The sequence below is a fragment of the Balaenoptera acutorostrata genome, chromosome 21 (genome assembly GCF_949987535.1).
Source record: "Balaenoptera acutorostrata chromosome 21, mBalAcu1.1, whole genome shotgun sequence".
Taxonomy (NCBI): Eukaryota; Metazoa; Chordata; class Mammalia; order Artiodactyla; family Balaenopteridae; genus Balaenoptera; species Balaenoptera acutorostrata.
Genome location: NC_080084.1, coordinates 11464785 through 11488597, shown reverse-complemented (window position 1 = coordinate 11488597; position 23813 = coordinate 11464785). Strand labels below are relative to the sequence as shown.

General features: G+C 41.5%; 1 protein-coding gene across 1 annotated transcript in view; it reads left to right on the top strand.

Moving 5' to 3' along the window:
• The window catches only part of UNC5D (unc-5 netrin receptor D), a 265917-nt gene that overhangs the window by 5425 nt on the left and 236679 nt on the right, over nt 1-23813 (top strand). The window contains exon 2 of the mRNA XM_057537499.1: nt 6890-7033. Coding sequence (XP_057393482.1) covers nt 6890-7033 — 144 coding nt within the window. The remainder of the gene's footprint in view (nt 1-6889; nt 7034-23813) is intronic.

The window sequence follows — 23813 nt, the reverse complement described above, 5'->3', positions numbered from 1 at the left end:
GTTATTCTCAGAGCCCCTGGTGTCACCATGGGAGATAGAATTGGTAGGATGTATGCCCTGATCTCAGGGGATGATCTACTAACAGGAAGTAGTTTTAGTGACTGCAGGAATGGAAAGCCATTGATTGGGGCAGCAAGGTTGGAAATCATGAGTGTGGATCCCACAAGTTGTGAGTATGAGGTCTGAGTGAGTCATTCAGGGGATGCTGTCCTCTAACTAACCCTCCCCTCTCCACTTCTGCCTTTTGAGTTGCCCTGCTCTCTGTTATCAGACGACACTACCGAGTTAATTTGCGTTCCTCTGCCAGACATCTCTGTGCTGATTAATTTTAATATCCGGTGAGGACGAAACTGGAGAGCTTGGGTGTGTTCTTAGTTTCTGTACTTAAGACTGAACTTGCAGTGCTTCTGAGGAATATGTGGAGCGGTTATTATCCAGGGGAAACTAAAGAGTATTCATTAGGCATTGTGAACTTTCAAAGGAGGACTATTTTTTTTTTTTTATCAAAATACATTTTAATCTTGTTGCTAGGATGAAGTGGCAAAAGACGTTCAGCCCTAATTAAGCATCTGCCGGTAAAATGAAATATGGTTCTGCCTTTTAATTATCTACATTTAATTTGCTACTTTCAGTGGCATGTTGGCTTGAAGACATCTAAGCTCCCCCAAGAAATGGAGGCACAGTTCCCTGGAAAGGTTTCTTGTATCTCAAAGTTTTTAAAACTCCAAATATGGATCAGATTCATGTGTCTTTACCAGAGCCTCGCCCTAGACACTGAGCTAAATATTGGGTGAGGACGGAGCCTTCGAGTCATAGGTAGGATGGCAGCCATTCCCAGAAGCTTTTGGTGATGCTTTGGAGAGGTTAGAAGCCCCTCTTGTGTGACCTTGTAGCAGTCTGTGCTTCTGTCATAGCAACTGTCACATCACATTGGGACAGGTTGAAGTGTCTCCTCATCTAGCCTGCAAGCTCCTTGAGGACAGGAATCTTGATCATTGACTTTGTCACAGTATCTTCAACACCTGGCAAAATGGCAAGCACATATGAGGCACTCAGTACAACTTTTCGAAAATAATATACGTTGTAAACTGTATGACATCTTTGATCTATTTCCTATGATATGGAACCTGCAGCAAAATAATAATTATAATAATAAGAATAGCATGGTTTTAAGATGAAATAAGATAATATATGTGATGACATTAATAAAAGTAAAGGGCCATACAAATGGTATAATAATCAGTAATGATAATATGTTATTCAAAATATGGGGGAACTTATTGTTCAAGCCTATTTTCTAGGCTCTAAACCTGGGCCAGTAAGAGACAAATGAAAAACATCTCCTTATGTAAGTGGTGGACTCACTTCTTCCAGCTGAGTGGACTGTTTTCCGTCTTCTTAGGAAACAGTGGAGTAAGGTGGGGCTATCTCAGAGCCCAATCCAGGCATCAGAGGTACTGACATACCTAAGGAGATGACGGTCTGTTAGAGAAGGCTCTTGAATAGGAGATGGTTGCTTTTCATGGGCTGTTTGATTTTTTTTTCTCTCTCCCCAAATTGAGCAAGGCCCCATGCTACTCATGAAGTTGTATTAGAATAGTTCTTTGGGGCTTTGTCTGTGGAAGCTAATTACATAGACTCATTCTCTGGGTTAATCCCCAATCATGAAACATCACAGTGCAAAAAAAAAAAAAAAAACCAGGCATGGAGTAGGTATAACACTGGGCTAAAATGGTCCAGGGAGACAGGCGCAGCGATTAGGGTGAGAAAACAATTCACCAAAGCCTAGTCTGCTAGCCTCTTACTGCTTTGGTGTGGTTTGGGAATACGACAGGAGGAAGAGGGATACTCATCTTTTTTCTTGAATCTAGTTATTTTCTTGAATCTAGTTATTTACTTTAGTAAGCCGAGTATCCTACTACAGAGAACTTCCAAAGATTGGACATCAAGTTGTGATGAGTGTGCATCTGAGAACTGGTTGGCAGCCATAACCACGGCAGGGTGCTCCTGATGGGCTTCGTAGAAGTGTGATAATAAGCAGTAGATCAAAGGCACGGGGACAGCTGTTAGTGGGCACTCTTCTGCAGTTGGCATGGTGCCGAATATTAAGTTCTCTTCCGGAACTCTTTTCTTTTCTACAGAATAAGTTAGGACTAGGACTAGAGCCCTTTTATTAGAAGTTGACCAGAAATAAATAATTTTCATCCTCTTTCTCTCTCCATTTCTTTCCTCCTTCCTTCCGTATTTCTCTTCTTTGAACAGTGAAACATATACCTTCAATTAGTTTGAAAATTCCCTTTTATTCTCCCAACAGGATTAGACCTGCTAAGAGTAACTGGTGTTTCCTATCTGATAAATAAGGGGATTATAGCAATAACTGCTGTCAGCATTTTTCTCATTTAAACAAATAAAGCTGACAAATGATGAAGTTCTGTGCTGCTCTGTTATGTTTAGTACATGCAGAGCAATTATTCATCCATTGCCAACATTCGTCTCTCTACAACTCAACCATCCACAGCGTAGAAAGCTTATTAGCATTTCGGTTCCATAGTCATATTTTTATCTTCTGTAGGACTCTCCTCCATAACAAAGGCTGATAGTTATAATCGCACAATAATTTAAAGGGTTGGACTTTTCCGTGCCTATTAGTTACACAAGTTATCAGGTACAATGCTAGTCTTATTTATGAGATGCCATCTTCTATTTGCCTGGGATTTTTGTTCCCCTGCAGCATTTCCTATGAATAAGTTAGCTGCCATCTCTTGAGATGGAGAAATAGATGGTTATCTCTGTAACACTGTTGGATGAACTTCAGTGCAGGAGGGTGGGTGGAGGTGTCCTGAAATAGAGCCGTTTTAAATGGATGCTTCTCAAGTGTGGTTTCTCGTGTGTGTGTGTGTGTGTGTGTGTGTACACACACATACATTTTTACATGTATATATATATATATTTATGCATATTATAATACATCACTAGAGGAGCAATAGTGAAGATTTGCAAGAGAATATACTATTTAAAATTTTTATTTTAATCAATAGTTATTTGTTATAGTGGAGAAAAGTATAATAGAGACAAAATATTTATGATTTACCAAAGGTTTTCCTAGAGGGGATGGTTTGACAAGGCTAAAGACCTCATGTTAGAAGAAAAAGGCCTAATCCAGAGAGACACTATACTTTTTTTGGGGGGGGGTGGGGATGGGTATGGCGGTGGTGGGTGGGGGTAGTGAAGTCACTTGTGGCCTTTTAAAGAAACCTGATACGCTGATGCTACCTGAAGCAAAATACACTGTGTTTGGATAATACTTGGTTGATATTCATTCTGCTTCTCCAAACCCATGGGGAACCTCTGTGAGGGACTTGAGACTGAGCCATCGTCATGCTGAAACCATGACTTCAACATTTTCCTTTCAGCTGTGTTTAGTCTGAATGAGAGGTTGCCAGACTTCCTGAGATGAATGGGGTGAGATCAATTTTGACCTTCGTGGTGGGGGTCTGTGGCCTACTGTTACGCTTTCCAAAACAATTGTGTGGTTGTCCATGTGTAATAACCGTGTTTTCAAGTGTTTGTATTTGATGCTCTGACATCTTAGGGTCTTGCTGACCCTGGAGGGACTGCCCTGCCCAGGGCTGGTTAATTCCTAGAGATAGCAAACAGCTGGCCCAAGAGCATGCCTTTCATATGCAAACCAACCGATCCAGAGCTTTATCCCCAACCACTTCTTTCATCAAGCTCTTATTCTGCTGACCCACATCCCCCTGCCCTAACCCAGTACCAGACAAGTAGGGACAGCTTTTCTGTCCCGGAGCCCGCTGAAACGATGCAAACTTGCCAACTCTAAATCTTTTTACCCTGCCTCTCTGATCCCTTCCCGTGGAAACCACAATAAAGGTTCTTGCCCACATTCCCCCCTGCCCCCTCTGCCTCCTGACCCTGGTGCTTCCCCGTGTGGCCCTGGGTGCTTTGCCTCTTGTTTCTAGGGATCTGTGAGTGTAAACTTATTCTTTCATGATGTGCATTTCTGTTTGAGCATCTTACCTTAGCTCATTAAAACAGGTCCCAGTTACCCTTAAAACACCGTGATGCCTAGATTAAATCATAGCACATTTTAAGGTTTGGATGGGGAACTCTCTGCTTTATAAATATGATGATCTTGAACCATTTTGAGATGGTGTTTATCTTCATTTGCAGCCTAGAGAAAGCTGATGGGTTTAGATATTATAAGATGGAGAAAGTAAAAAAATAATATATATATACACACACACATATATATACACATATATACACACATGTATAAGTTGTGTGTGTATGTGTGTGTATATATATATATATATATATATATATATATATATAAATTCCACATTAGCTTGAACACATTTCTGACCTTCTAAGCTTATCATGCTTCTTCAGTGAGACCTGATTCCCACATGATTGGCGTATTTTGCTTCATAGGTCTCCCCATCACATGACAGGGGAGCTCAGACATATCAAAGTTACTCCACCTGGAACCTGGACGTGCTGATTTAGGGTTTTCTCTCCTCTCTTGCACTATTCAAAGTAGATCATCGACCATTTGTCTCAAATCAAAGCTGTGAAATATAAACCAAGTCCTCTTATCTACAGCCTAGTTCCTTATTTTTGTTTATGCAGCCTAACTTTAAAATGTCCAATATGGGTGTCACGCTCCAGTCTGCTTTCTGTCCTCACAAACTTTTTTGTAATCTTACTTCCTTTTCCCTTTCCCTTCACCTGCCAGCTCCCCCTTCTCCTGGTCCTCTCATTCCCTCTTTTATTTAAGTGAAAATTTAAAACAGCAGCACAACAATAACAATAAAAACCCCTCTAAGACTTCTTTCCTATTCGACGCAGGAGATGACTTTCAGGACTCTTACGTCTCTGACAGGTAAAAGGCATGCTTCTGCATTCTGCAGAAACAGAAGAAATGTGAATTATCAACTGTCATCAAGATGATTTTCTATATGCGGTACCTCCTACAAATTTAGGAAGTCTAACTCAGATTGTGAACACGGTGATCGATGTGGCCATAAAACTCTCATCACACACTATAAATAACATGTTATTGATTGGGTAGAGGGGAATGTTTCCCCAGCCTGACTAATCCACCTCCGTTCTTGTTCTTTAAATCCTACCAGCACCCGGGATATAATCACATTCCACCTCCTCCACCAAGAGTCCCTGGCTCCTTTTGACTATACTGATGGTTCTGTCCCCTGAATTCCTTTTGAACGTAAAGGAAAAACCATAGTTATGCACCTAATTTTTCCTTAAATGTTCCATGCATTAGTCTTATTTCCATAATTACGTATAAGTACCTAAAGTACCAGGACAGAGTCGAATTTTTATGAGGGACCTGTGCAAAGTGCTGGTTTGGGTGTAAAACAGATCTAGCTTCAAACCCTGGATCTTGCATTTACAGGCTGTGTGATTATTGACAGATGACTCTGTAAGTCAGTTCTCTTTTCTGCAAAGCGGGGATACAGTAGCCTCTGCTACGTCAGGGCACTGCGGAAATGTAAAGAGTGAATAGGCTAAAGGCTTATCATGATGCTGGGCACTTAGTGGAGTTCAGTAAGCATCGCCTCCTTCTCCCATGCTGCCTGTCTCGGGGCAGGGCACAGCCTCGGCAGGTGCGCATTAGCTGGAGAGAGCATGCTGATTACAAAGGCTGCTCCCCTGTTTGTGGTGATTTAACTGATCCTGGTGAGGAGGGCGTCCTTTCCTCCTTGGCACTTTATGTGAGGTGGCTATCCTTCCCAAAGAAAGAAAGGCTGATAGTCCATGGCTGGAGGTTTGGAAGAAACTCAAACTCCTCAGTAAGAAACACCAGGCGAATTTTTTAACTATTAGATGGGAATGCAAAGATATAGTAATTAAACGAAGACCTTGACCTTGTCATTTTTTATCTCACTTCCCAGATGTAGCCTTAACCCCTCTTTCTGTGAAAGCCTCTCTTTTCTTCACCTCCTCATTCTCTTGCTCCAGAGACCTTCCTGGGTTTTCAAGGCTTCAAGACCAACTTAGTTCAACTTGTCTGCATCCCATTTGTTGTCTGGAGTTTTTGGTTTTTCCTTGGATTCCCAGCCGTTCACCCGTCCCATGCATGTTTGCTGTCCTCTCGTTATTCTAAGCTACGCGTCTAGAGTGACCCTCTCCTGCTGCCATACCCAGGGGTGGGAGCACTTCGAAGCACTTGGAACTATGTCCCTGGGGTTGGTTTGTTGAGGACTGTTTAGCCTCTAGAATCCCAGAAATTAATTTGGTGCTACTTTCTTCATGGTAGATTTTACACCAAGAAAGACAAAGAGGGGGGAAGCATTGGGGAGAGATAAATTGGGAGATAGGGATTGACATATACACGCTACTATATATAAATAGATAACTAATGAGGACCTACTGTAGAGCACAGGGAACTCTTCTCCGTACTCTGTAATGACCTATATGGGAAACGAATTTTAAAAAGAGGGGATGTATGTATACGTATACCTGATTCACTTTGCTGTACAGCAGCAACTAACACAACATTGTAAATCAGCTATACTCCAATAAGAATTTAAGAAAAAACAAACAAAGAACAAAAAATATTTATAAGAGCTAAAAAAGAAGACAGAAAAAGCATGGTGTCAAGGTACTGTGAAAACGATTCTTTTGTATGGGAACCACGTTGGCCGATGATACTTTACACTTGTTCTTTCCAGCCTACTCAGCCGTTGGAATTTAATTAGCCGTAATATATTATTGTCAAAGTAATTAAAACTTCACCTTGATTAAAACCAGAATGCTTTCATTAACAGGAAGAGGTTGGGCTGGCCTTAACTTTCCGTTTGAGAAATACACCAGCCTCAGTGGATTGGTTCTATCTCCTCTGCAGGCTTGAAGGTGCGGGAGGTGTTTATCAACGTCACCAGGCAGCAGGTAGAAGACTTCCACGGGCCCGAGGACTATTGGTGCCAGTGCGTCGCCTGGAGCCACTTGGGGACCTCCAAGAGCAGGAAGGCCTCCGTGCGCATAGCCTGTGAGTATATTCTGGGTGACCTTCTTGTCCTGCAGGAGCACAGACTAGCCTTGCATAGAGCCGAAGAGCACTTGGACAGGCCAGGTGCTTCTGCAGAACAGGGATGAGAGGCTAGCAAGACACCAGCAGAACTGTCTCCACCTCTACTCAATGCACTCTTTTAAAATTGTATTTTAAACGTTTGATAATTTCCCCTAGAAAAGACAATCAGCAAATCAGTTGGGCTAAGAGATTCTGCCTAGGTTGCCAGAACGCAGGTGCCTCCACAATACCAGGAAAAATGGTTTCCGAAAAAGAAAAAAAAAAAAAACCCACGCAAATGGATTCTGCTGTTCATCATGAATGACACAGTTCAAGGGGCGTTGATGAGAAAAGTTGAGCAGTGACTGTTTACTGTACTTTGCCAGCAAATCTGTGAAAATAAGACATTAAAGATTAAGGGAGTTTTATAGCCTCCTGTTAAACCTCCTTCCTCTGAATCGTAAAACATGGAAATGGGCTTTAAAACTGCATTTTTTTGACCGAAGTAGGACTGAAAAAAAAAAAAAAAAAAAAAAAAGACGCTTGGGAAAAAAAAAAAAAGAAGATTGCCTTTCAGGAGAGTAAGATTTCTTTATCATGTTTCAGCATCAGCGTTTTTATCATCTCAAGCATGTTTAGAAATACACCAACTTCCTTTCTCCTCCTTAAATGTATCTTACCCACCCCATGGGTCCCCATAAAATCTCCTTTGTGAGCCCAGGAGTGTTACCCTTCCCCCAACAAAGAGATGGAGGGCAGAGATGGTTATTGTTTTCTATTTTTTTTTAATGCTGCTTTTGAGAGTGCCGTGAAGAATACGGGACAAGGGGGATTTATTTAAGGACTCAAGGAATTCTTTGTAGCAGATGTTGATGGTTTAGGGATTAAGAGTAGGAGTGTATTACTCTTTGCAGAGACGTTTATGTTTCTTGGGAAATGAAATCTCCTTGTCAGCATATGCGTTTCACCTTCCTTATCCTGGTGATCTGGGAGGCTCTTTCCTGGCTGTTGACTGGGTCCTAGGAGACCAAGGAGGACCTTGCAAGCTGTGCTCTTGATGTAAGAGCTGTGGGAAATATTTTTCCTATTGTTATTTAGTTAATTTTAGCCCACAGATACTTTCTGACAGGTCAGTTGAGAAAGGGAATGTGTTTGATTTTATTCTTCCTTAACAAGTCCAGCTTTGTGCTCCTGGCATGGCCTCGCCTAGGCTAGCCGAGGTATTGTATTGTAACATCTTATGGATAAACCTCAACAAACTTTTTGGCCAACCCAATATTTGACCCTGGTCAGGGTGAGGCAGATTATCCTCTGGATCCTGAAGAAAGGAGAGGCAAAACCGTGTAGGGAATTTCAACACAAGTTCCCTTGATTTCCTTCTTCTCAGTGTCACTTTCCCCTTCCTCTTTTTCTCTACTTCTTTGAGCCCCACATGACCTATTCTATGAATTCCTATAAATAGCATTTCATTAATCTGTCTGTCTCCAATCTCTGTCATCTCCATACTTGGTCACTTCATTCCTGACTGTCACATGCCTGCTAGAAACCTCCAGAGGTTTTCCCCCTGCTTATAAAGTTTGGCAAAGAATGACTCAGACCTATTTTGTTAATTTCCCATAGGCTTTGATCATGTACACTCTACTTCATCCTTCTAAACACTTGAATGTCCTGTGTTTCACCCTCACTTCTCTGCCATGCGCCTTTGCTCCTAGAGTTTCCAGTTTGATAAATGTGTACCCTGGGGGCTGAGAACCCAGATACTGAAGTCCTGTTGGTTTCCAGTTCCTAAATCCACTACTTAGTGTTGTGATGGTGGACAATTGATTCATCTCTGTGTCTTCATATTATGATAAAAGAGTGCTGACTTCATAGTTATTGGAAGAGTCAGAAGTATTGATAACTATGAAGTGTTTAAAACCACACCTAACACGGTGTTAACTCTTATCAATCATTAGCTATTATTTTATGACATACTTGATCCTCTGTAGCCCAAGCAACATTCACCAGTAAGTGTGTTAATACTTAAACTAATTGAACTGAATTACATTTCGAGTGCCTTAGTGATTTTTCTGTGGCTCATGGATATATAGACTCTAAAAGTCCATTCTAGGCCAGCCCTAGGTATCCAACTCTCCCAAGTATGATAGGATCACAGAATGTTTTAAAAAAACATGGAAAACACTTTTCTATCACTTCTACTTTTTTAGAGTCAGCTGATACTTTTGTGGTACTAATCTTGCAAATCTCTTCAGGGATTAAAAAAATCATTTTGTCATTCTTATGTATGATATGCACATCTGAATATGATAAAGATGTGATTTTTAAATCAAAAAAAAAGAATATCCTTAAAGCCTGTATTATGCAGTTAGCTTAATATAATCTCTAATATTTACAATATATTTTTAATCTCTTTCTATGTAGCAAGTGACAGATTCTTTATTTAAAATTATTTATGCAAGTCAAGACATAATTTGTCATTAAATATTGCATTTGACTTGGGGACCAGTATACATTAAAACGTACACTGAAATTTAACTATGTTTATTGGCATCGAAAGTGGAGAGGAAAAACTGCCTTTAGGACCTTGCTTGGAATTCTTTTGATTTGCTTGCAGGACGGAAAAAAAAAAACCACTTCTTATTTTTGTATAACTTTCATGTTTTCTTGAAATAAGAGATTTTTCGCTGCTATTTGCAAGCACTTCCCAGCAAATAACACATTGCACATGAGGATAGCTTTTATTCCCAATAAATGAAAAGCCAAATTGGACATAATTGTCATGATATTTCTGCTTTTTAAGATTGGTTTTTGAAGTGCTAAAGACATCTTCATGTGCTAAATAAGGATTTTGATATATGAATGTAGCTTACGAATCTGACAGTTGTCGTGAGGGGACTTTGCAAAATTAGTATCATTTTTATATGATTCATTAAATTACTGTAGTTCAACATCAGAGCTCCTTATGCTTCCTGCATTTAACCAATGATCCATTAAGAATTTAACAATTTCAGAACTGCAGTGGGCAAAACCTTCATGGCATCTGGGCCATCAGCTGAGGGATGTCTTGTCATGATCATGTTAACTCATCTCTATAAAAACACCAGGAAGCTCGCTGGCATGGTATCGCTTAGAGATCATTCGATTTTAAAGGGAAACAGTATAGACACAGTCATTTTATTTATGTCACTCATAGTTTTATTGAAATGGACCCACCTGGAGTATCAGTTAACTATGCAGATTCCTGGCTTCTACCCCAGACCTGAGGAAGGACCAGGGAAGCTGTGTATGTATGAAGTTATCCAGGTGAGTCTATGATCAGGTATCTTTGGGGCAGCTTGGCCAGGAACAGTGTTTCTCAAATTTTAACACGTATGCAAATCAACTGGGTTCCGATTGAAATGTAGATGATTCAGTTAAAATGATTTGGTGTGTCCAGTCCAAGGTCCGAGGTTCTGTCATGTCTAAGGGTTCCCGGATGATGTGGATGCTGCCAGTTGTGGGCCCTACTTTGAGTATCAAGACCCTTAGAACACCTTTTGGAGGCACTATTTGGGAAATACGGATTTAACCCATAGCTCCAATGTCATCATTAATAGCTGAGAAAGTGATACTCAGAAAGGGTAGGTGGCTTGACCACAGGTCCCCCAGCAGACATGGAACCAGATCTTATATTCATCCATTCACCCTCCCTGGGTGCTCTTGCTACCAAGCCGTGTTGATTGCTTTCTATTAAATGGGAGTTTGAGAACCGTCATAGAAAGATAAGTTCATGTGCCTTTGAGCATTTCCTTGAGGAAAGCAGTGATGGCTTTCCTATTCTGGTTCTGAAGAAATTGAGTTTCTCCACGTGGACAAGTTATTATATATATAAACACATATACATACACACATATATAATACATATGTATAATATATATATACTTTATATATATGTTATTATATATTATATATATATATAATATATATTTTTATATATAAATCATGACTCATTGCTGCCTTAGTGGCCACAAGAAAATCAGTACAGATTTTGTTGTGGTAGCCAAAGTGCCTGTCATCTTAAACCATTTTCTTTTCCTTAATAATCCCACCCTGTGTCGGAGAGATGCTGGCTGCCCACCCAGTCGCCTGGGGCTGGAAATAGCTGAGTCTCCATTTCAAAGTGATTTTCTGGAGGTAAAATAAATAAATAAAGCAACCCACATTCACCCCCAACAAGCTGGCAGAAGTCCATGTGCAGGGAGTGGCTCCCACAGGCCTCCTCTCGTTTGTCTGATTCAGTCACGCTGGAGGAAGTCGGGCTGCTCTGGCATCTGTTATTTCTGCCGCTGGACAGTTGTCAAAAGGAGGAATATTCAGTTATTCGTAGTTGTTTATTCTCATGGGTGAACATTTGGCTGCTTAGGTGTTGCCGTTTTTCCCTCTTCTTCATCTGCGTACAAAACGTTTGGCCTCTATCATCACCCCTTGGTCGGGCAAACTCTTCTTTTTTTTTTTTTTTTTTTTTAATACATTTATTTATTTATTTATTCATTTATTTATGGCTGTGTTAGGTCTTCGTTGCTGTGCACGGGCTTCTCATTGTCGTGGCTTCTCTTGTTGTGGAGCACGGGCTCTAGGCGCACGGGCTTCAGTAGTTGTGGCACGAGGGCTCAGTAGTTGTGGCTCGCGGGCTCTAGAGCGCAGACTCAGTAGTTGTGGCGCACGGGCTTAGTTGCTCCGCGGCATGTGGGATCTTCCCGGACCAGGGCTCGAACATGTGTCCCCTGCGTTGGCAGGCGGATTCTTAACCACTGCGCCACCAGGGAAGTCCCCGGCAAACTCTTCTTAACACCTGAGCCTTTTCTTCAATACGGGAGTTGGGGTTGGGGGGATGAGGGAAACCTTGGACTGTTATAGTCACATAGCAAGTTGGCCACTTGGGATAAAACGCAGCAGGAACCCATTGTTCTGCTGATTTTTAAAGAAAAGGAATCTATAAAACATGATGCATCCTGAATATAATTTAAATAGATGGCTTATTTGAGACACTCCTAAAATATCATACAGTCGTGCCAAGAATGAGTGAAGAACTTAGAGAATCTCATTTAAAAGCTATGAAACTCCCTACCTAATTACAGGCCCATAGCGAAAACAGTATTATTTTAATTTGCTTTGGTGGGGGAGGGCAGTATCTTTTTTGAGAACTTAGAGGAGATATCCACCTAGACCTCAGTTATGGATCTTGGCTTCATGGCTTTGATAAATAATTTCACCTGTTAAAAACTGTCCATAGCCCCCTGTTGATGGTAAAATTAAATATAAAAACAAACATCGGCGCGTCTGTCTGGTGTTCCGTCAGCCTTAACCTCCGTTTTCCGTCTTATTACCCATTATATCCATACAAGCGTGCTGGGCTCAAGCTGAGTTAGGACAGCTTAGATTCTGCTACATGGACTTTTCTTCTTCCTTGATGTGCTCATATTCTTTCTTCTTCCTGGAGTGTATTCCCAGCCCCATCTCGCACTCCTGCCTTTCCCCACCTAATTCCTACATCCAAGGTCTGTTGTGGATACCGTGTCCTTTATGAAACCTAGTTTAGCAAATCCCTTAATACTAATTGACCTCAGCAGCCTGACGTACCAACTGAGCCCTTAGAAAAAGGTCCCCTCCAGCATCTCCAGCTTCCAAATTGATAAAACCTAGATATCCACCTTTGAGCTCTACTAGCATTTCTTTAGCGCTTCTCCCATGGTACTTATCATTTTCCCAGAATCATGGTTATCTTGAAGTTATCTGTGGATTGATCTTCCCTTGTTCGATGGTAACCTGCTTTAAGATTCCGTTGCATTACTCTCATTGTCTCGACCTCTGAGCCTAGTAGGAAGCCTTATCTATCACCTTTGTATTATAGATGTTTGTTTGGTTTGAAGGCAACCCTATCAGTGCTGGATATGGTTCTGTGAAAGGGCATTTGTGAGCTGTGTATCATGATTGTGCCATGGGACTAACATGGCAACCGGCTTTTTAGCCAATCCATAGCTCACAAGGATGCTGTTATTACAAGGACCGTCTTTGTCCTCCCTGGCTTGTGTGGTACTCCTAATGTTTACTGCAATAAAGAAGAGGTCTAAAGGGAATCGGGAGTAGGTGAGTCATCAGAGCCCTGCCAAGTGCAGCATGTGGCCCTGAAAGCCCCCAAGGCCTCCAGCTGTATCTGTACTTTTCCCTTCCTTCCTTTTCAGAACATGGAATTTGTTCAGAGGTTATGGAAAATATGTTATGACCCATTCTCAGCACCTGGTAGCAATTGCACAAAAGTTTAAAATCCTTCTTCCTCTTCTCTTGGAAGAATGTGGCCAGAGTTAAGAGAAAATAAAATACTATCTACTTGGCCAAAGGTTGATCATTTTTCCCTTTGGACTGAAATTAACTTCTGTGAATATTACTGAAAGATCTGAGAGTCCAGGCCTCCTGATGGAATTGCACACTACACAGGAGCATCTAGCCAAGGAAGGGGATTGGTGTTGAAATGCAGCCCGCATTCCACCAGGCAGGAATGCCCCCCAGAACATGGCTACAACCACATGAGGGTAGGGGCTGGTTTTCCTTGCTGCTGTTTTATAGCCAAGACCTGTGTTCTCACAGGCGTCCAGTTTACACAAAGGTGCCACATAGGTTGGTGGCAGCAGAACAGGGTACAAAATTTGTGGTACTGAGTGCGAAATGAAAACCATAATTCGAAGACACATGAACCCCAGTGTTTATTGCAGCACTATTTACAATAGCCAGGTCATGGAAACAGCCTGAATGTCCATCGACAGATGAATGGATAAAGAAGATGTAGTACATGTATACAATGGAATATTACTCAGCCATAAAAAGGAATGAAATTGGGTCATTTGTAGAGATGTGGGTGAACCTAGAGGCTGTCATACAGAGTGAAGTAAGTCAGAAAGAGAAAAACAAATATTGTATATTAACACGTATATATGTGGAATCTAGAAAAATAGTACAGATGAACCTATTTCCATGGCAGGAAGAGAGATTCAGATGTAGAGAACGGACGTGTGGACATAGGAGGGGAAGGGGCGGGTGGGATGAATTGGGAGATTAGGTTTGGTATAAATACACTAGTATGTGTAAAATAGATAGCTAGTGGGATCCTGCGGGATAGCACAGGGAGCTCAGCTCTGTGCTCTGTGATGACCTAGATGGGCGGGGTGGGTGGGGATAGGAGGGAGGTCCAAGAGGGAGGGGATATATGTATGCATATAGCTGATTCACTTCATTGTACGGCAGAAACTAACACAACACTGTAAAGCAATTATACTCCAATAGAAAAAAAAAAAAAGAAAAGAAAATGTGGGTCCCCTTGTTCAAAAATTAAGCATTTCAAGACATCAGTATTAGACCATTAAATCAAGCATGGGGCCCCATGTGACCATACTGGTCCCACACCCATGAAGGTGGCCATAATGGCAGTAATGGTGATGATTCAAGAAATCACTTTATATGTGTAGTGCTATTATAAAAAGGAAATAATTGGCCTAGAAAGGCTAGAGACATATTCAAATTGATTCCGCACGGAATTAGAGACAAGATTATTCTGTTTTTCCTCCAAAGCCAGAGGCAGTATCACGGGAGCTAAGTTTTAAGATGGCATATTTGGGGTCAAGCTGGCAACTAGAAATGCCCATTATGGAACATTATTTCTATGGCCACATTCTCCTGCAATCTGTACAGAGGCAAGTGAGGGATGTATGTCTGGTGGTGGTGATACTGAAGAAGGAATTACTGCATTGGGTGAGTAGGTGACTAATAGGGTTTTCTTTAAAAAGTTATTTTGACATAATTCAGACTTGCAAAAAAGTTGCAATATAGTACCAAAAAATTCCCTTAAGCCCTTTACTGACAATCTTCAAATGTTAACGTTTGACCATGTTTGCTTTGGCATCATCTCTTTCTGTGTTTATCAGTATATGTATTGGTATGTAGACAATTACGGTTTATTTTTTTGACTTGTTTAAGATTAAGTTGCAGACATGATGCTTCCTTTCCCCTAAACACTTTATGGTGTATGTTTTTAAAAAACATATCTTCTGACATTACTGTAGTTTATTTATCAAGAAATTAACATTGATACAATTCTATTATCCAATCTAAAGACCTTATTCATCTTTCATCAATTGTTCAGTAAAGTCCTTTATAACAGTAACAAATCCTAGATCATGGCTTACATTCAGTTGAGAGATCTCTTTCGCCTTCTTTAATCCAAATAATTGCTTGATCTTCCCTTATTGTTCATTACATTGAATTTTTCAAGTGTAAAGTCAGTTATTTTATATAATGGTCCTCAAATTGAACATGTAAAAAGGAAACAGCAGTCACCTAGAAGGGGCTGCCACTGGTCAAAGAGATCATCGTAATGGTTGTAACTCATTAAATAAGAATCCATGAATCTACACTGGTATATTTTTTAAATGAATATTAAAATAAATGGAGGTTTCGAAAGAGAAAGCTCTTCCTTACAATAAATGAATAAATGTAGAAGGAATGATGGAAATGGAAAATTATTTAGCATCTATCGTAAAGTTAATTAAGATAAGTGTCATTGGATGCTAAAACCAGTGGCTGAAAGTTTTAGGAGTAACAGGATGTTTACAGGATCGCAGAGTATCTCTCCACAAGATACTGACGAATTACAAAGGGGGAGTTAGTAATTTAGCAGTAGAGAATCCTGCTATATACCACCTTAATCAAGTTGTCACAGTTGACATCACCAGCAATGGGACAAATCCACAAATTACTCCTGATGGGATAGAATGAGAAGATAGCATCACTTCAATGATATTCCTTCCAAATATAGTTTGTCTGTATTTAACCATAGGAAAACATTGGACAAGCCTAAAATGAGGACCATTTTACGTAATAGGTCAGTTTTTAACTACACACGTCTTTCAAAATTCCAGCCTGGTGTAGGCACACTGCTGGGGTGTTCTGTGGATATAAGAATCCATAAGCTAGACAAGCTACATCTTTTTGAAAATCAGTGGTATTCCCTTTGAGGTCAGTAAAATATAAACATGAACACAATTATGGAAAAAAATTTTCTTGAATTGTGAAGATGCAACTTGAAACGTCAAAGCCATTTTGTGCATTCCACATCTTTTTAGGCTCCATCTATAAATGCCTTGGGGATATGAATTTATCCTCTTGTGCCAGTGGGGGCACTTCAGTAGAAAGTATGAGTAACACTGAACTGTAAGAGACTGTGATTCTATGAACAGAGTAGGGTTATTTCTATGGAATTGGTATAAATTGTGCTACTTTGCTTAACGTGCACACAGTTGAGTACATCAACCTTAAAGATGAGAACTGCTGGGTAGTAGTGCATTACTTTACAACATATCCTACAGTGGATGATGAAAAAATTCTCCAAATAATATTCCTTCATGTTATGGATTGCCAACTATTAGTTACTGAGAAGAATTTGTAGAAATATGGCCACCACCTTTTTAGGAAATCTCAGTTTATTCAATCTGCCATTCTTGTGAAGTAAACCTTATTAAACTTCCTGGAAAGTGGCCCTTTCTCTAAAAACCTCAGTGGAAGTTTAACAGGAAGAGGATATAGATTTTACTTCAATTCAGCTCTCATTTTCTCCACCGAAGAAAGCTTCTGACAGATAATATGAGCAGAAGATAAGCAAACAAAACAAAATGAAAAAACCCAAAACAGAAATACAATGTATCTTTGTTCATCTTTGAGGACATTTTGAGCCTAGTGATATTATTCTTAAATTAGTTTAATATCCCTCTACCAGGATAAGTAAGGACAAGGGTGTGCATTCTAGAAACTTGTTAAGTGTCAAAGAAATGCTAACTAAGGTGTGGAAGTGCCGGACAGCCATGAATAATTGTCTACATGTTCTAGATAGCATAGCAATAAATAAAATCCCATCCTTTCCTTTGAAGAGTTTATACTCTGGTGAGAGGATAGACTTATCAAACAAGTTTTTTTGAGGGAGCACGGTTAGATAAGCACAGTCTGTTTCAGGAGCTCACCAGAGGTTCAACTTACGGATCCTCAAGGTCTGTGATATGCTTCCTGAGCTAATTCCTTGGGAAGAAAGAGGGTTAACTTGAAGACCCCATGTTCAGGTTAAGGAGAGAGTGTGAGTTGCAAGCACAGAAAGATGGGAACAGTATGGAAAAACTACATGGAACTATGTGGGAAAACAAGGAGATGGAGCTACCAGGGAGAAGTAGGTCAGGTTATAGAGGGTGTTTGAATTCTCTGTTAAGATTTAGATTTATTCAGGATGTGGTCTAGGGCCACTGAAGTGTCATAGCAGGGTGGTGATGTGGTCATATCTTCAAACCCTCACCCCACCTTCCCATTCAGCCACAGAGATTTAAAGGCAAGTAAAACTCAAGGCAAGGAAGCTTCATGCCAACCTGTGAAACTGCTGACGGGACTTGAACTTTTGCTGGGATGGTACATGTTAAAGGGGAAAGGGCAAATTGGAGATTCCAGGAAGGTGAAATTACCAAGGCTGTGTGGCTTCTTGCATGCAGAGGTGAGAAGTGAGGTTGGGATTGAGGAATTACCCCACGTTTGGGGCTTTCTTGATTTTGGGCTAAAGTGACTGAATTAATGGTGATTTCATTAAATGAGGTTATGATTAGAGTAGAAGAAACTAGTGTGCAAAACAAGATACTGAGTTCGGTTTTTGATCATGTTATGTGGGAACTACCCATGGAACATTCAACAGACTCTTTTCATCCTGCAGTTGTGTTTATGAGCCTAAAACCCAGGGATCATCATCAAACATTAGAATTGAAGGTCATTGGCAAGTAGGTGGTCATTAGGATAATAGATCTCCATCAGCAAGATAGGAGGATTTTATCTGAAATGCTTAAGATGGTGTCAACTGAAAAAAATACACAACCTAAAAGTCGAGAGTTACGTTTTATTCAGCAGACTTTCTGAGGACTTTAGATAAATGTTGAGAAAGGTGTTCCGAAGAGCCAAGGGGGAAGCCAGGGTATGTAGAAGTTTTTGCAACAAAAGACCAGGTAGTCGGAACATCAAAGGATTACTGTTAATAAAAGGAAACCAGATATTTCAAGTTAAGGAATTTAGCGCTTTTCTGTGTATGGGAAGATGCAAGAGTCTAGGCTTACTGAAATCATTCCTTTGATATGCACCTCGGCCCTCTGGGGCCAGTATCCTCTGTTTTCTCATCCTGAGTTTCCTTATCCTGAGTTTCCTCAGGTGCACTACTGGGGGTGGCTACAGCGGCTGACTGCCAGATGTGCTTGGCAGTGGGCAGCCCGTTTGTCTCCATCCTGAGTTCCCTCAGGGCTCACTGTCTGGGCAGCTGTAATGTGATGGCTTGATGGCTGCAACATCCTTTGTTTACTGATGTGGCAGGCAGTATTTTATTTCTCAGTGGTTTTCCACACTACACATTTTCTATCCTACCCCCCAGCACCCAAACTGCTGGGGAAGAGAAAGAGCAACAGACCATGAGTAGAATTCTGCATGTGGTTAAGGGGTGGGCAGAGGGGAGCCATTCAGAAAATTAACGAGAAAAAAATTGAAGAGGGACTGGGAGATTGAAGAGAGTGGAGATTTGTTTGAAGGAATGAATGGTCCATGGTGTCAGTGTGATCACCAGGTTAAAGTAAGAAGTGGGAAGAGTGGATTGATTTGCTTCCACTGACCGGAGCAAAGCAGGGTAATGAGAGGGTGATAGGAGGTAATGGTAGGTCTAGGAATCAGTGGAAGGTGAGAAAACAGATGGTATGGACACCCCTTTCCAAAAATTTGACAGAAGACAGAAAGTCTAGAGCACTAGCTGGAGTTAACCATTTGAGGAATGGAAGGTATTTTAATACAAGCCTGACAATTAGATGCGCTCATTTTTTAAAGTGAGAAGGAATAGGAGCAGCAGAAAGAGTGAACAAGTAAAGGTCAGAAGAGCTGGGTTTGAGTTCTGGGCTTGACTAACTGTTACTGACCCGGGTTTTTGGCCTCCTCAATCAGTAGAAATTGATCAGAGGCCAGACAAGAAATTCAGGCAAGGCTTTACTGGGGCCCCTGCTGCAGCAGTGGGGAGCAAAGGTAAGCAACAGGCTCACTTGCTTGCTCTCACGAAGCAGGGGGCGAGCTGGTTCCTTATATGGGCTGAGGGTAGGGGTGGCTTAGTTGGTTTGCCCACCCCTTTGGCGATGTTGAGTGCAGGGGGCATGCGTAGTACCCTGCTTTTGCTCCCAGCTCTTCAGAAGTGGCAGTTGGGTTTTTTTGGTCTTTTTGTATCTTGTTGTCCATAATTTGCCTCAACTGCACGTGCACATGGTTCTTTTTAGTCCCTTATAGTTTGTATTTTGTTGGTGGAGGAGCTATTTGTCCAGGTGCCAGCACTGCAGCAAAGCCTGTCTCATAATCAGCTTTGTGCTCTTGTAATAGTGTTTCCTAAAACTTGCAGCACAGGTGAAGCACACCGGGAGCTCTTTAAAAATTAAGGTTTACTGGGCTTTGCTCAAGACCTGTGGAATCATAATCTCTGGGAGTGGGGTCCAGGGATGCTTTTGTGACTTTGCTGTCTTCTGTTTCTTCTCCTTCCCACTGTCCACAATTCAGTTTTCTCTGCAGATTCCTCCTCCTCTTCCCATTTCTAAATATCATAATACTCTAGGTCTCTCCTTCACGCACAGGTTCTCCCCAGGTGAAATCTCTTACTCCGTAGCTCCAATACTGGCTATATACTGATTATTCTCAACCTTGACCTTGCACCTCATCTCCGGATGACTTTATTCACTGCCTACCTGATATATCCACTTGGATATCTAGTAGGTATCTCAACACATAATATGTCCCAAAGAGAACTCTCTTGGTTTTCACCCCAGCAGCACTACTGCAAACCCGTGTTTATTCCCGCCTTTCCCAATCCAGTAATGGCGCCTCAGGGCTCATGACAAGACATAGGTGTCATCCTTGACTCCTCTGTTTCTTTCAGTCACATCCCATCCAGCAACAAGTCCTGCCCCATCTGTCTCCAAAACACATCCTGAATTTGCCCACTTCCCTCCATCTGGTTTTTTCTCTGCTGTGATAATCTCCTCACTGCTTCCACTCTTGCCATCTTAAAATCCATTCTCCACACAGCAGCCAGAAAGATTACTTAAAAAAAAAAAAAAAAAAAAAAGACAAATCAGATCATGCTATTCTCTTGGCTGAACTTGTCCCATTGGATTTCCAAACTCCATGATATTGGCCCCAGAGGAATAACCAGCCCCCTCTTACCTTCCCTTGCACCAGAATGCTCCCCTTCACTGTGTCAGCCCTGGTGACTTCTTTTATTACTCAAGTACCCCAGGTTGTCACTACTTCAGAGCCTTTGCCATTCTCTTTTCCTGGAAAGTGTCCTCCAGACCTCTGAGTGGTTGGTTTTTACATGTAAGCTTTAGTTTCATCTGCATTGTTGGTTAGGTCTCTTTGTAAGATTTCATGTGAAATATGGAGCTTGCTGCCGAAAAGGTGAACAACTTCTGGCTGGAGTGATCTCTTAGATTCGTCCTGTTCTGGCAAGATTGATTTAAAAGGCCAGGCAAAATGCCGTTCACCTTTCTTCCAGCCACTTGCCATGTGGGCCAAGCAGTAGGCTGAGTGTTAGCTGGTTAGTGGCATATTCCAGCCTTTACATGCTCAAGACACATGGCCATGTCTTGTCCTGATCGACCTTCCTGGCCTCAAGGAGACCTGGAGTGAGGGGATAATCAAAAAACTAATAATGCAGGATAAAAAATATTTCTTCCTGCTGCTAGGTTGGCTTTTTCTTTTTTTACTCTTTCTCCCCTCTTTTTTTTGCCTCCCATCTCTCTGTAGTACTAGTACTGAATTACAATGAGATGGTGGCTATTGAAAGCTTAAGGTTATTTTTGGGTCATTTCTTTTTAAACTTATTGCTAGTTCACATCCCTCTAATTTCCTGGGCAGGGCTGGGAGGGCACCAGGGAAAGTCCAGAACGATTCTTCGTGTCTGTGTTCTTGAAATTGTTCTACTGACCATGTAGTTTGTTGGTATTCAAGTGTTCTTCAGGATGCTAAGCCAAAGATAAGCTCCAATGCTGCTTGTAGGGACGTGGGGTTTAGGCAACACCATAGATGGGGAATCCTGACAGAAACATAAGGAGTGTAACTTTTCTATATACTTCTTGAGAACTGAGTAGACTAGTCTAGTCAATGGCTCCTGGGACTGCACTTCTTTTTTTTCTCTCCATCAAAAGCACTTTGGTTCAAGACTTGTGGTTGCCAAGGGGGAGGGGGGAGGGGAGAGATGGATTGGGAGTTTGGGGTCAACAAGATCCTACTGTATAGCACAGGAAAGTATATTCAATATCCTGTGGTAAACCATAATGGAAAAGAGTTTTTAAAAGAATATGTATATGTATATATAACTGAATCACTATGCTGTACAGCAGAAATTAACACAACATTGTAAATCAGCTATACTTCGATTAAAAAGCACTTTGGGGGACTTCCCTGGTGGTCCAGTGGTTAAGACTCTGTGCTTCCCCTGCAGGGGGCACGGGTTCTATCCGTGGTCGGGGAACTAAGGTCCCACATGCCATGCGGTGCGGCCAAAGAAAACGAAAACACAAACAAAACAAAAAAAGTACTTTGGTTCAGTGGCTATTTCTGCATTCACCTAAAACTCAGTTTTCCTGTTAGAATCACAAGTAGAACAATAGTATTCTCAAACATACAGAATATGGAACTTCTGAGTATTTTATTTGCATAGCTTTCAGTGGAATGTGATGTAAAGGTACAGAATGTGAGTTATTAACTTTATTTTAATATGATTTAATACCGTGAAAACAAGGTAGCAGGGAACTCCTATATTTTCACTTAATTTTTGTCAAGATGTGCTATTTAGGTCATGCTTCACCTATTCTTTATGTACTGACATAGCCAAATCAATATCATCAATACACAGAAAGAGCCTTTTATGGAACTTGGAGATAAAGCAAGCTTCGAAATCTTTCTACAGGCATGGTTTCGTTATGGAGTCCCCACCCCTAGTCCCTGCTGAGGGGAGTGGTGCTGAGTGCCTTCTTAAGCATAGGTGGCCATGCTGTGTACCACATATGTCCACTGGCATGTCAACTGGACCAAGAATGCACACCTAGGCGGGTTAGCTGCTCATGAGTAGACTCAGAGTGAGACTTGCCCAGGAAGGGTGAGGTGATTGTGTACTTGTGGATTCTTGCTCTTCTGAGTATGGCTTGATCCTAAAAGAGAATCAGCAGTTGATAGAGGCACCAGAAAAGTAAAGACACAAAGAAGCAGGCAGTAGTGACCGTGAGATATCAGAAGACATGAGTAAATGCAAGTAACGGATAAGCAGAGGCCATTAAGACAGAACAGAGCGAGAGGCAATTGGTTAGGAGGGACACAAGTGACAGAAGCAACATGTGTGTTAAAGGACGATGAAATAACCCACTTCAGAGAATTACATTGGCTCTCTTGACCCCCTTGCTTGGCCATGTTACAGTCTCTTTAAGACCTACTTACTTTGTGATCCTTATTGTTTCCTCCAAGCCTGGTGTGCAGTCTTTCTTGGTTTCTGATCAATCCTGGCCTCAGAATTAGGATTGTCTTCCGAATGTTCAGTTAATCCTCAAGTTTTGATAGAATCTGAATGAATTTTTGCGTGTCCTTGTAAACAAAAGAAACAAATACAATGGAATGTATTCAGTTGGGAATGACTCGATACAGAGCAGGTTAAGTTAGTACTCAAAGCATTTTGTGAAACTGCAGCTATTTCTTCCCACTGTCATGTGTGTCCCTGCTGCTGGATGCTGTCTTCCCAACCACTGTTGCCTGACAAACTGTGCTACTTGTTGTGAAAGGGATAATGATACACCGTGCTAGTTATGAAATGATTTATTGACGACAGCAATTTAACAGCAGAGGAATGGCCGAGCACAGGGGATCTAGCAAAGCCCCAGCGTTATTCTGTGGCTCAGAGAGACAGCCTTGAGGAGACTCTGCACAACAGGACCTGCCTGGCATCATCCAAACTCGTCGATGTCCCAATAAACAAAACCTGCGTGTTGTCTGGCACCAAGGTGGAGTCAGAGGGAACATGGAAAGGCTCACACAATCCAGCTATGATCAAAGGTGCTCCTCCTTCACTGTTGCTGCCAGATTTACTCAGCAGGAGTTAAGGCTACAGTATTCAGAAATCTTAAGAGAAATCTACAGAGGGATTGGTTCAAGATGGTGGGGTAGAAGGACGTGCACTCACTCCCTCTTGCGAGAGCACCGGAATCACAACGAACTGCTGAACAGTCATCTACAGGAAGACGCTGGAACTCACCAAAAAATATACCCCACATCCAAAGACAAAGGAGAAGCCACAATGAAATGGTAGGAAGGGCACAATCATGGTAAAATCAAATCTCATAACCACTAAGTGGGTGACTCACAAACTGGAGAACAATAATACCACAGAGGTCCACCCACTGGAGTGAAGGTTCTGAGCCCCACATCAAGCTTCCTAACCTGAGGTCTGGCAACAGAAGGAGGAATTCCCAGAGAATCAGACTTTGAAGGCTAGTGGGATTTGATTGCAGGACTTTGACAGGACTGCGGGAAACAGAGACTCCACTCTTGGAGGGCACACACAAAGGAGTGTGTGCATTGTGGCCCAGGGGAAGGAGCAGTGACCCCATAGGAGACTGAACCAGACCTACCTGCTAGTGTTGGA